This window comes from Schistocerca americana, chromosome 1 (assembly GCF_021461395.2).
Source record: "Schistocerca americana isolate TAMUIC-IGC-003095 chromosome 1, iqSchAmer2.1, whole genome shotgun sequence".
NCBI lineage: Eukaryota > Metazoa > Arthropoda > Insecta > Orthoptera > Acrididae > Schistocerca > Schistocerca americana.
The window spans coordinates 78,361,351-78,375,672 of NC_060119.1; the positions used below are offsets into that span (position 1 = coordinate 78,361,351).

The 14,322-nt window shown below is 44.9% G+C and overlaps 1 protein-coding gene across 1 annotated transcript in view; it reads left to right on the plus strand.

The window, feature by feature from the left end:
* LOC124622022 (probable cytochrome P450 6a13) overlaps positions 1-9,556 on the plus strand; it is a 31,641-nt gene extending 22,085 nt beyond the window's left edge. The window contains exon 4 of the mRNA XM_047147579.1: positions 9,192-9,556. Within this exon, the coding sequence (XP_047003535.1) occupies positions 9,192-9,358 (167 nt within the window). The 3' untranslated portion in view covers positions 9,359-9,556. The remainder of the gene's footprint in view (positions 1-9,191) is intronic.
* The last annotated feature ends 4,766 nt before the right edge of the window (positions 9,557-14,322 follow it).

Genomic DNA, 14,322 nt, shown 5'->3' on the forward strand with positions numbered 1-14,322 from the left:
GGCTGCACGATGTTGGGGCGTGAGCGGAAGACGGCCTAACGGTGTGCGGGACCGTAGCCCAGCTTCATGGAGACGGTTGCGAATGGTCCTCGCCGATACCCCAGGAGCAACAGTGTCCGTAATTTGCTGGGACGTGGCGGTGCGGTCCCCTACGGCACTGCGTAGGATCCTACGGTCTTGGCGTGCATCCGTGCGTCGCTGCGGTCCGGTCCCAGGTCGACGGGCACGTGCACCTTCCGCCGACCACTGGCGACAACATCGATGTACTGTGGAGACCTCACGCCCCACGTGTTGAGCAATTCGGCGGTACGTCCACCCAGCCTCCCGCATGCCCACTATACGCCCTTGCTCAAAGTCCGTCAGCTGCACATACGGTTCACGTCCACGCTGTCGCGGCATGCTACCAGTGTTAAAGACTGCGATGGAGCTCCGTATGCCACGGCAAACTGGCTGACACTGACGGCGGCGGTGCACAAATGCTGCGCAGCTAGCGCCATTCGACGGCCAACACCGCGGTTCCTGGTGTGTCCGCTGTGCCGTGCGTGTGATCACTGCTTTTACAGCCCTCTCGCAGTGTCCGGAGCAAGTATGGTGGGTCTGACACACCGGTGTCAATGTGTTCTTTTTTCCATTTCCAGGAGTGTATTACATGTTTCAGCTACTAGGGTTGTGACAGCTCATATTTCCAAAGCAGTACCGCTGAGGGAAGACGCCGAACGTTAGCAATCCACATGTGCCACAGTCTTTAAATTCTTAAACCAAAATCTACGCAGAGAAACAATTACGATTTATACAAAACAGTAATCGTGCCAACGTTGGCATATGAAGGAAACCTGGAGAGACACAAAAATAAAATGTTATGCATGGATCTGGACTGAGATTTCTAAGAAGAACTGATGGTGTAACAAGATTTCCCACTAGACCGACAGAGCATCTAACATACTGGTACACAACTTCATACATCTTCAGTTAATGGAATACTAGCGGAATGCTAAAATCTCTTTGGCACATATGGCGCGAATGCAAAATGGCAGAGAAAACATTTGTGAACTGCCAATAAAAGTTATTTAGAAGAAGATATACTCGGTGTAGTGAAGCAGCTTAAAACCCTTAAGAGAGGCAAGGCCTCTGGTCCAGGTTGTTTACCAGTGAGATTCCTTTCAGAGTTTGGTAATACAGTAGATCCATTCTTAGCAGTCGTATACAATGGCTCGCTCGTAGAAAGAGCCCTGCCCAAACACTGGAAAATTGCAGAAGTCACACGAATACCCAAGAAAGGAAATAGGAGTACTCCAATGAATTACAGACCCATTTCACAAACGTCGATTTGTGTTAGCGTTCTAGAACGTATACTACGCTCAAACACTATAAATTATCTCGATAAAACGATTTATTAACAACCAACCAACACGCATTCATTCTGTGAAACACAAATAGCACATCGTTCTCACGAAGTAATGAGTGCTATTGACAGGGGACGCTAAATTGAATCGATATTTTTAAATTTCGAGAAAGCTTTAGACACCGTTCCTCACAAGCGACGTCTAATTAAATTGCGGCCTATGGAGTATCGTCTCAGTTGTGTAAATGAATTCGTGATTTTCCGTCAGAAACGCCATAGTTCGTAATAACTGGCGGAGAGTCGCAAGGTAATACGGAAGTTATATTTGGCGTTCCTGATCAACATAAACGACTTATTACGCAATCAGAGCAGCCCTCTTAGATTGTGTGCAGATTAAGTTGTCATTTACCGTATTGTAGAGTCATCAGATCATCAAAACTCATTGAAAAAATGATTTAGACAAAGTACCTATATGGTACAAAAAGTGGCAGTTGACTCTGAGTGATGGAAAGTGTGAAGTTATCCACATGAGTGCTGAAAGGAATCCGTTAAATTTCGGTTACACTATATCGCAAATATAGATACTTAGGCATTACAATTACGAAAAACTTAAAGTGGAACGATCACACGGATAACGTTCAAAATTGTTTAAATGGCTCTGAGCACTATGGGACCTAACATCTTAGGTCATCAGTCCCCAAGAACTTAGAACTACTTAAACCTAACTAACATAAGGACATCACACTCATCCATGCCCGAAGCATAATTCGAACCTGCGACCGTAGTGCTCGCGCGGTTCCAGACCGGTGCGTCTAGAACCGCTCGGTCGCTCCGGCCGGCATGGATAATGTTGTGGAGAAAGCCAACCAAAGAGTGCGAGTTATTGGAAGAATACTTAGAAAATCCAGCAGGTCTAATAGAAGACACTGCCTACAAGTACACTACGCTTGTCCGTTCTCTGTTTGAGTGCTGCTGTCCCATATGGGATCCGTATCACATAGGATTGATGGAGGACATCGAAAAAGTTCAAAGACGAGCAGCTCGTTTTGTATTATACCACGTTTTTGTATTATGCCACGGGCATGATACACGAATTGCGGTGGCAATCATTAAAACAAAGGTGTTTTTGGCTGCCGAAGGACCTTTTCACAAAATTTCAATCACCAACTCTCTCCTCAAAGTGTGAAAATATTTTGATTGCGCCCACCTACATACGGAGAAATCATCATCATAAAATAATTAATCAGAGCTCGCACGGTGAGATTTAAGTGTTTGTTTTTTACACTTTCTGTTCGAGTGTGGAACGATAGAGGGGTAGCTTAAGGGTGGTTCAATGAATCCTGTGGATTGCAGAGTAATCATGTAGATATGGATGTAAATGTAGATGTATCGGCCAACGCTACCAGACGCATTGCAAACAATGACAGGGGGGGGGGGGGGGTCAAAAGAAGAGCAAAGAGCTGTTGTTCTGACAGCGGAAGGAGTAGGAGGAACGGACTTTCATCGACTTTCATCGACGATTGTCACAAGTGTACGGCGAACACTGCATGTCCCTTGCAAGGGTCAAGGCGTGGCACACGCGCTTCAGGAAAGTGTTGGTGTCGTTGCACGATGATGCAAGGCCTGCAGCACCACTCTCCATTACCGATGACATGGTCCAGATGGTGGATGCACTCATTACCCAGGACTGCCGAGTACGAAAGCCATAGCCGCCGTTGTCAGATTGAGCATCGGTAGTGTTCACACCATCATGAAGGAACGACTGCACATGCGCAAAGTGTGTGCCCAATGGGTGCCTCACAATCTCCAAGCACACCTGGAAGCACGTCGAATGGCCCATTGTCTTGCTCATTTGCAACGCTAGGCTCGGGAAGGAATTCGTTCCTGGCATGAGTGGTGGCAGGAGATGAGTCATGGTGTCATCACTTTGAACCAGACTCAAAATGACATAGCCTCCTGTGGAAGCATCCAGGGTCACCACCACCAAAGAAAGCCAAGGCCATCCACACGAGTGTGGGAAAAGTTATGCTGACGTTCTTCTTTGACCAAGGTGGCTCCCTTCTGATTCACTTCCTGCAGCATGGAACAACAGTGAATGCCCAGCGTTACTCGCACACCATGACCACCCTTCGCCAAGCGATCAAATCAAAACGACCAGGCAGTCTCACCTGTGGGGTCATTCTGATCCACGACATTGCAAAGCCCCATATTATCAACACAATCGTGGCACTCCTGCAGAAATTCAAAAGGGAGGTTCTCGGCCACCCTCTGTACAGTCCGGATCTCTCTTCCTGTGATAATGCCACTTTTAGTCCCCTCTTTGAGGGGCAAACGATTCACCTCGGATGTCCGGCTATACGTGCGGAAATGGTTAACCTCGCAGCCCCGGGAATTTTATGAGACCGCCATTCACCACCTTATGTCACAGTGGGACAAGCGTCTCAACAGCTAGGGTCAAAACTTCTAACATACAGGTACTGGTTTCTGTAATTATGCATGCGGCTCGTTTCCTTTTGAACGCCCTTATATTAGCCTCTCTGTTGTAGTACATTCGCCCCAAATATTTTGTTTTCAAATAGACTAACAACATCATGTGAGATCGGGACGGGAGCTTCGACTCCCTTAGGAGACTGCTACTATTACTACTGTTAATAGACTACCACCAGTTCCAGACAACCGCAAAGCCACCATCTCATTTACGATTACTGTTTTCATCTTAAAAAGAATGCGGGGCACTTCTCATTCCACAGAGCAAAAAAGAGAAGTGGTTCACAGAATTATATACCAATATACACACATGCTCTTAAATTAAAGGTGATGCTGATAGATGGTGAAACAACGCTCTGGTGGGCGGTTTGCGGGTTTCAATCACATCGGGGTATGACCATGAGGAGCATTTGACCTGAGGTCGTCGCATGGTGGCGCTGGCAGCAGTCCACATACGCAGAGGTGTGTTGGTACATGTCAGAGTACGGTGCAGCGAGTAAGTGTGCAGATGTTTTCAGACGTGCTAATGGTAACTGTGTGTTGGAAATGCTCAAACAAAACATATTGATGACGTTATGAGGGGTAGAATACCAGGGCGAGTGGAGGCTGGTTAAACACAACAGGTCGTAGCACAGGCCCTCCGTGTACCACAGAGTGTTATCTCAAGATAATGGCAACGATTCCAGCAGACCGAAACGTGTCCAGATGCTACAGTATGGAACATCCACAGTGTACAACACCACAAGAAGACTGATATCTCACCATCAGTGCCCGCAGACAACCACGGAGTACTGCAGGTAGCCTTGCTCGGGACTTTACCACAGCCACTGGAGCAGTTGTCGCCTGACACACAGTCTACAGACGACTGAACTGACATGGTTTATTCGCCCGGAGACCTGCAAGGTGCATTCCACTGACCCCTGGTCACAGGAGAGCCGATAAAGCCTAGTGTCAAGAACACAGTACATGGTCATTGGAACAGTGGTGCCAGGTTATGTTCATGGACGAGTCCAGGTATAGTCTGAACAGTGATTCTCTCCAGGTTTTCATCTGGCGTGAACCAGGAACCACGTACCAAACCCTTAATGTCCTTGAAAGGAACCTGTATGGAGGTCGTGGTTTGATGGTGTGGGGTCGGATTATGATCGGTGCATCTACACCCCTGCATGTGTTTCACAGAGGAATTGTAACAGGTCAGGTGTATCGGGACGTCGTTTTACACCAGTATGTCCGCCTTTTCACGGGTGCAGTCTGTCCCACCTTTCCCCTGATGCATGATAACGCACGGCCCGACCGAGCTGCCATCGTGAAAGAGTCCCTTGAAACAGAAGATATCAGGTGAATGGCCTGCCTGTTCTCCAGACCTAAACCCAATGGAGCACGTCTGGGATGCGCTCGGTCGATGTATCGCTGCACGTTTTCAAACCCCTATGACACTTCAGGCATTGGTGCAATAATAGGAGGCTGGGCCCCAGCAGCTGCTCGACCACCTGATTCAGAGTATGCCAACCCGTTGTGCGGCCTGTGTGCTTGTGCATTGCGATCAAATGCCATATTGATGTTGGGGTACATGCGCAGGAAACAGTGGCGCTTTGTAGCACGTGTGTTTCGGGACGGTTTTCTCAACTTTTCACCAATACCGTGGACTTACAGATCTGTGCCTATGCTATTAGCGCCAAGTTTGTTTAGTGCCACGTTGTGTGGCACCACATTCAGCAATTATCCTTAATTTATGAGCATGAGTGTAGAAAACGTTCGTCTGTTCCACTACCTTGGAGCATGTTTTGAGGTAAACTACTCTGACGCTCGTAATGGAAAAGAAAGACATCTTGAAACATCAGTGAGAATTAAAGGGAAATCACTCGTACAGAACACATATCTCCTTACATACATTATCTAGCAGATGGTGACTTTCCGAGAGCGTTAGACACTGTGCCACACTGTCCACTGACAGTTTCGAATATATCGTCCTGTGTGTCTTCACAGAAATGCGATCGGCTCGATGACTTTTCCACTAATCGTATCCAGTACCGTGCGGTGAATGTACGATGCAAAGAAAAACAAGGTGGACTGTATCCCAAGGACAACTGACTGAGCAAATGCTCTCTCTACGCTGGAGTGCAAAACTTAAGGACAGAAGTAATTTTGTACGATGTGTCCCTGTCAAGTAACATATTTCGATGAAACTTGGAGCATGCTTTGAAAGGGCTGGTATAGTTGAGTACAGTACAGAAATCACACTTTTATTCGAGGACAATAATTAGACAGAATTCAGCGCTATTTATTTCGGTTCCATACACAGTACTTTGTCGTGCAGTGCGCAGGAGGGCGGTGGGGAGGGGCACTGTTGCCACCAGGCAGCCAGTCACGCTTCACAACCACAAGGTTCTGTGCGTAACTTCAAAACAGAGAGGCGAGCATGAGGCGTTACAGCATTACTGTTGTGCATTCTCTGGCCCCTATTACCAGACCCGCTGCAACGTCAGTCACAAAATAATTTTATTCGGAATGTAGCAGGGTATATTATGACCACAGATGGCAATGCGTGTATCTACAATGTGATGCCTACCTGGCCACAAGGTTGGTAAGGAGTCATTATGGTGAGGCGCTCCATTTCTCCACCAGTGCGACTGACAAGTGCTGGATGGTCGCTGGTGCCTGTGGACGGACTGAATCGCGTCTCCCCAACGCATCCCACATTTACTTTAAGGGATTTAAGTCTAGGGAACTGGAAGGACAGTCCATGGCCCAATATTCTCTCGTTCCATGAGCTCCTCTACTTGCTCTATTCGATGCGGTCGCACGTTCGCATCCATATAAATAAAGTCAGGACCGAATGTACCACTGAAAAGGCGCACGTTAGGACAGAGTACAGTGTAACAATGGCGCTGACCGGTGAGTGCACGTATTAAAAGATTCGTTGATTAATACGCCCGTGCGTAACAGAACGCAGCATGTAATTCTCAAATGGAGAGAAGTCTTTCGATGTAAGAGTGATTTCAGGTGTGCCGCAGAGGAGTGTCGTAGGACCGTTGCTATTCACAATATATATAAATGACCTTGTGGATAACATCGGAAGTTCATTGAGGCTTTTTGCGGATGATGCTGTAGTATATCGAGAGGTTGTAAGAATGAAAAATTGAACTGGAATGCAGAAGGTTCTGCAACGAATTGACGCATGGTGCACGGAATGGCAATTGAATGTCAATGTAGACAAGTGTAAGGTGCTGCGAATACGTAGAAAGAAAGATCCTTTATCATTTAGATAAGTATAGCAGGTCAGCAACTGGAAGCAGTTAATTCCATAAATTATCTGGGAGTAGGCATTAGGAGTGATTTAAAGTGGAATCACCATATAAAATTAATCGTCGGCAAAGCAGACGCCAGACTGAGATTCATTGGAAGAATCCTAAGGAAATGCAGTTCGAAAACAAAGGAAGGAGGTTACAGTACACTTGTTCGCCAACTGCTTGAATACTGCTCACCAGTGTGGGATCCGTACCAGGTAGGGTTGATAGAAGAGACAAGATCCAACGGAGAGCAGTGCGCTTTGTTACAGGATCATTCAGTAATCATGAAAGCGATACGAAGATGATAGATAAACTCAAGTGGAAGACTCTGCAAGAGAGACGCTCAGTAGCTTGGTACGGGCTTTTGTTGAAGTTTCGAGAACGTACCTTCACCGAGGAGCCAAGCAGTCTATTGCTCCCTCCTACGTATATCTCACGAGGAGCCCACACAGAGGCATACCGACAATCTTTCTTTCTACGAGTAATACGAGACTGGAATAGAAGGGAGAACCGATAGAGATACTCAAGGTACCCTCCGACACTCACCGTAAGGTGGCTTGCGGAGTATGGATGTAGATGTAGATGCAACATTATGCCTCCCTGCGCCATAATACCACCAAAACGAGAACGTTCGACAGTGCTGTATGTACACCCATGTGCGGAAAGGGGGGGGGGGGGAGAGGGAGGAGCGTAGTGCACTCATTATCATTTTAATGCTAACTAGCAACTATGAAATGGGTGAAAACTAAGAACTGCAATAAGTATAGTGTAAGGAAAACTAAGGTTCCTTGGAATGTTGCTAGGGAAGTGAGGTTCCTCTGTGCTGTATACTGCAAGATGGGAGCTGGTTACGAACAATTGCAGAGTCTCCTTCCAGTGCTTGGAGTCCAGATGAGATGAGCGTGAAAGCTGGCATCGAATGAATTCAGGAACACGCTGCTGGAATCTTAACAGGTTGTTACAACCTGTTAGGAAGTATACCAGTTGTCCGGAATGGTTGAGCGGTTCTCGGCGCTACAGTCTGGAACCGCGAGGCCGCTACGGTCGCAGGTTCGAATACTGCCTCGGGCATGGATGTGTGTGATGTCCTTAGGTTAGTTAAGTTTAAGTAGTTCTAAGTTCTAGGCGACTGATGACCTCAGAATTTAAGTCCCATAGTGCTCAGAGCCATTTGAACCATTCTTTTGAATACGTCAGCCTCTGCTGTTTTCATCTCGGGGCTCAGGTAATTTCAGCGTTGTCTTGCTACCTTCATGCCAAGTTCGAGGCTGTATTCAGGTGGTGGGTGGAAAACGGGGAGAAGTGAATGACTGGATGCAGATTTCCTCTTATTGTGTTGGTTGTTTCTCCACACGGGCATCTGATAGTCTAATGTGCTAATATCAAACCACTGAATGTATTGGTCACTAGTGCAGTGCGTTATATCAATTATTGTTGCGTAATAACATGTGGAGAGATGAAGTTGAAGTATCATATAGGCGCGGATGTGGTTAAAGCAAACGGAAAGTTATGGGAAAGTTCCTTTGTGTCTACAAAATTGACTGCTTACAAAAATTTTATGTGGCAGATGCTTGAATATTGCTCAAGCGTGTGGGACACACATCAGGTCGAAGTATCAGAAGACATAAAGTGTACAAAAAGAAGGGAGCCCGTCGAACGGTAACAACGCTTCTGTGGCAAGCGAGAGTGTAAAAAAGTGTTGCAAGGCCTAGATTACTTCAAGAACAGTCGTTCATGGCAGATGTTATGAATATCTTAAAGTTTCATCATATCAGCTCCGCATTGTCCACGCAGAAAGGAAAATGGTATACTAAAGCTCACACAAAGTTGCCATTTTTTTGGTCCTACACATGTGGAACGTGTGAAAACGCCAATATATTCACAGTAGAAACAACCCCTTGCCACATATATTCTAGTGATTCGTAAAATGTAGGGTATGTAGAAGGTTTCATAAATTTTTCTTGTCCTCTGAAGGTTTCCTACTAACCAGAGACACGTTTGCATTAAGATTGTAACATGTTACAGGAAAACAAATGCCACGTACAAGAGCAGCCCTTGTTTTCTCTTTGCAGGTATGCGTTTCGGCCTAATACAGACCAAGCTCGGCATCGCTTCATTGGTCTCCAAGTTTATCTTCAGCGCCACGAGCAAAACACCTGCAAAGCTCCAGATGGATCCCAAGGCAACTGTGGCGTCTGCTGTCGGAGGCATCAACGTGCGTATCACCGCGAGAACTTGATACGTCCACAAGCAGGGCTGTCTACAGAAGGAGCTGACACGTATGGGTTTGAAAGTGTATGATCTGAGCCATTCTTCACCTATACTTACTATATCAAACACACATAAAATTTTGTTTACTAACATCAGTGAGCCATGCATCTCCAAAATAAACTTGAACGATGGTAAATATAGTAATAAAGCCCTTCTATTGCCTTTTCGGTGACGTATTTTATTCGCCTATGTTCTATCATGTCCAAAAGTATCCGATCACCATGAACTGCGTTCGGCCTGATTTTCGGGCAGCCCGCATAACGTAACATCCTTGTTAGTCCTTAGTCACATTTTGATACAGTCATATGAATATATAAAATAGTCACCACAACACATCACTAGAGAATACAGCATTGTAATTTAGTCACTCCAGATGCAAATTAGTACTCCGATAGAGCAAATGTCGCACGACAGGTCATTGGACGTGGCACTTATTTTAATGTTTGTCCACTCAAAGATATTAGAGGAAGTGACATTTCAAAAAAACACAAAAAAATTACCTCTTTTTATTGCAAAAGGCTAAGCCTTGTCTCTGTAGCCACAGCTTCCTCTCTTCAGCAGTTCTCTTCATTTCCGTGTATGAAGGACACTCCATATCACTGATCATATTTCTTTCAAATAGGATGTTCTCGATAGTCTATCTGTTCCCTCCCCTGCGATGTTGTCTTCGAAAACGCTTTCTAGAAGAATACCATGTCTAATTATGTGTCCAATGAGTTTTACTTTGTGTTGGCTCACATCGTTGACTACATCTCCCTTCTCTATCGGTCCAGCTAGTTCAAGCAATTCCTTCAGAACCACATTTACACAGCTTCGAGGCCAACTTTCCTCTGCCTTTCTAACGTCCAGAGTTCACATCTGTATTCCAGGACCTCCACTTTAAGGTCTTTACCTATCATTAATTGGTGTGGACGCTGATGTGTTTATTTCATTGAAGTGTCTTCCTATTTTGGATGACACTCTAGGCCTGTTATTCTACTCTTGATTTCATTCAGACATCTATCAGTTTTATCCACAGTGCTACAAAGAGGCTGTAATTCGGTTTCTTGCTCGAGTTGCTCACTGTCTATTTTCATGTCGTCCTTAACTTCACCGACTTTTTTGTCTATAACCATGACTTTTTTCTTCTTTATATTTATTTTTTGTTTTGGTTTTGTCACAATGTCGACATCCTCCAAACGATTCAACACTACGCTAACGACTTCACGGGTCAGCATACCCACTGAACGTGATCTCACTACAAATTTTGCTCTGTCATACAGGGTGGATCCTATAGGGATGGTTCAAAAACCAATCGACGAAATATGAAAGTGATCCGAAGCAGCCCTCTGGCTCACCTGCGGTGTGATCAGCAGGAGTTCAACATTGAAATGTGTGTGAATAAAGCGGCTAAGGGTCTCTCTAAGATCTCCAGTTTTATCAACATCTTCAGTGCGACCCACAAACCTTTCTTGAGCTCGTTAGAAAGGCACCAGTCAGAGATTTCGACACTCACTCAGCTGAGTGGTGCCTCGTGGCTGCTCTAGCGCCTGAGGGCATGCAACCTCAACTAAGTGGTACAAAAAGGAATGTCTGTGCTCAGGTGCTAGAGCAGCCACGAGGCACCACTCAGCTGAGTGGGTGTCGAAGTCTCTGACCGGTGCCTTTCTAACGTGCTCAAGAAAGGGGAAGACGATGCAAGAGAGACGCCATGAAACACAGTATAGTTTGTTGTTAAGGTTCGAAGAGAGTGTTTTCCTAGAGGTGTCAATCAACATACTGCATCCTATGCTTACATCTCGCGAAAGCCAGTAAAGGTATCATCTACCATTCTTTCCACTAACCATGCAAAACTGAAACGGAAAAAGGGTAAGTGACAGTGGTGCACAAATAACTGTTCATCAAACGCCATGAGGTGACGTGCGGAGTACTTATGCAGATTCTTCCTCTGAGTCTGCCACTATTGCAGCGCCATCAGCAGTTCTGATGTTCTGATGCCGTCGACATGAATACGATTAATTTTAATCCCAGTGGTCTTTTCTTTCATTGATGTTATTTGCCCCTCGATGAACGTGTTAAATGACTAATGTGAAGAAGGCAACCCTGTCTTACTGCCATTGTGACGTACGCTTCTTACTTGTCACCAAAAATATGTAGTTCAGTTCTGTGCTTTTTGTATATACTCAAAAGAAAATCGGCTGTCTCTCCAGTCAAGTCTTACTGTACGCATCGCCTTATAAACTGGATATATATGTACTTCCACTCTTCCTTCCAAACTACATGACGAAAATATTTTCTTGGTCGAGACCCTGGACTCGTAACCATCTACTACAATTTTTGTACACTAACTAGGAAAAATGGTAAATATGACAACTAACAAAGTGAGCGCATGTTTAAACTTACAACGACGTGAAATAAAATTTTGTATTAGACGGGGATGCGAATCTAGCTCCTAATCATGTTGTTAACTAAGCACAATCAAACATCCGATATCGAAATTTTTCATCAGTAGCCAGATGATTTAACTAAAATGACGAGGCGAGCATGATTGATTTACCGGTATTCTAACCTGGCCCTAGCGCCGTTATTTTCTAGCCACAAATACACGGTACATATGGGTTTCACGAGTAGCGAGATGGCGCAGGTCTGAACTAGAATAAAAAGCACGACAATAAATTCCGTGTCTCACTGGGAGTTGAAACCGGCGCCTATCAATATTGTTGGCAATACATGTTAAAAATTCGTAATAATTTTTCAGCGGTAATTTTGAGTGCCTATACTACAGCTGCATACGACCTGATGAACATTTTTGTAACAGACGAGGACTCGAAACCAGACACACATCTACATCTACACCTACATCTGCATCGACGTGATTACTCTGCAACACGCAATTAAGTACCTGGCAGAGGCTTCATCGAACCATCTTCTGGGTATTTCTCTACCGTTCCACTCTCGAATAACGCGCATGAAAAACAAACACAGTCTTTCTGTGCGTCCTTATATTTTTATTTTACTATGATGATCATTCCTCCCTTATGTAGATGGACGCAACTGAGGAGAAAGTTGATAGTTGAGATTTCGTGAGAAGACCCTACAGCATCGAAAAACGTTGCTATCCTAATTTCCAAGTCGCTCTTTCCCTTATTTTGCGACAATACAAAACGAGCTGCCCTTCTTTGAACGTTTTCGATGTCCTCCGTCCATTGTATCTGACGTAGAAGCGTAGCGTGGACACTCCCTTTAGTGCATCTGTTGAATTTTTTCAGCGTTCTACTAATAAATCGTAGATTCTGGCTTGCGTTACCCATTCCAGTTCAAGTTACTTGCAGTTGTAATCCCTGAGTGTTTAGTTGAATTTACAGCCTTTAAATTTGTGTGACGTAAATTAGCGGATTCCTTTTGGTACTCATATGGATGACTGCACACATTTCATTATTTACAATGAACTGCCACTTTCCCACCATACGGACATCTCGTCTAAATCGTTCTGCAATTTGTTTTGATCATCTGATGACTTTATAACACAGTATGTGACAGCATCACCTGCAAATAATCTAAGAGTGCTACTCAGATGTAGATAGGAACAACAGACGGCCTATAACATTTCCTTGGGAAGCATCAGATATTACTTTTTGCCAGTTACTACGAACTGTAACCTGTGTGACAGGTCGCACAACTGAGATAATAGTCTGTAGGCACGCAATTTGATTAGAAGTCGCTTGCGATGTACGGTATCAAACACCTTCTGGAAATCAGAAATATAGAATCAATCACACATCGCCTGACAACAGTGCTTACCACTTCGTGTGAATAAAGAACTACATTTTCTGAATTCGTGTTGGTGTACATTTCGTGGAGATCTTGATGAAACTGGAATTTCTGGGAAACAGCGGAATGGTGGAACTGTATCATCCCGAAGGGGTTAAATGCCGTCAATGTCGAATTCTGCGCCCGGATCCCAATCCAACAGTAATATTTTCAACATCAAAATTTCAAACCCAAAAACATACGAGTCTTTCTAACTCAAGAATGCTTATTAGTCACCGAGTTTCTACTTCCCCGACTCACTCCTCTGCCATGGCTCATGCTGAAGCGACTCTGCTCCAGTTGGTAGTGAATGAATACTCGTATCAAGTTTGATGATGATTTGGAATCATTGTGCAACCCTACGCTGTTCAATTGGCTTTACCAAAGGTGAAGTGGACATGTTTGTGGCAGTTAAAACTGTTTGCCTGGAATATGAATCGAACCAAAACTTTACATTCCAATAGACTACCTAATTTCACATTCATGTAGCTCGAGATATTGGCGTGACGAGTAATGTGCCACACTGGATCAGAGATCGAACTCCCTCAGGTCGAGTACAGCCTGTTCAGTACATTCATTTCCTTCTTCGACCGCACCGCCGTTCGCATGCGGCCACGGTTACGCAAAGCTTTCTTTCGGTTTGACTTTGTAATCACTGTGGCCCTTTGCACAAACTGCTCACACTGTGTAATGAGGAAATTTCTATTGGCAGTATTGTTTTCCACTTGAGCTGCTGTGGTACTGCATATCCACTGACGGGAAAAAATCTAAACACTAAAAGGTAATTTATATTAACGAAATTTTGGGTATAATATTTAAGTGATTAACAGGTTAATGTTATCGTGAGACAAGCCATGGGAATTGTGTAATGCTGGTCCATTAATAACCGGTGGATCAGCCAGAATGTTGAATGAAAGTATGTAGACGTGCATGCATTGTATGGTACAGGTGCCGGATATGAGTTTGTGGGATGGAGTTCCCTGCCCATTGCACTTGGTCAGTTAATACAGGATGGTTAATGTTGTTTGCGGGTCATACTGAATTTTTTGTCCGGTGAGGTCCCATATGTGCTCGACTGGTGACAAATTATGTGATGGAGCAGGGCAAGGCAACACGTCAACACTCTGTAGAGCATGTTGAGTT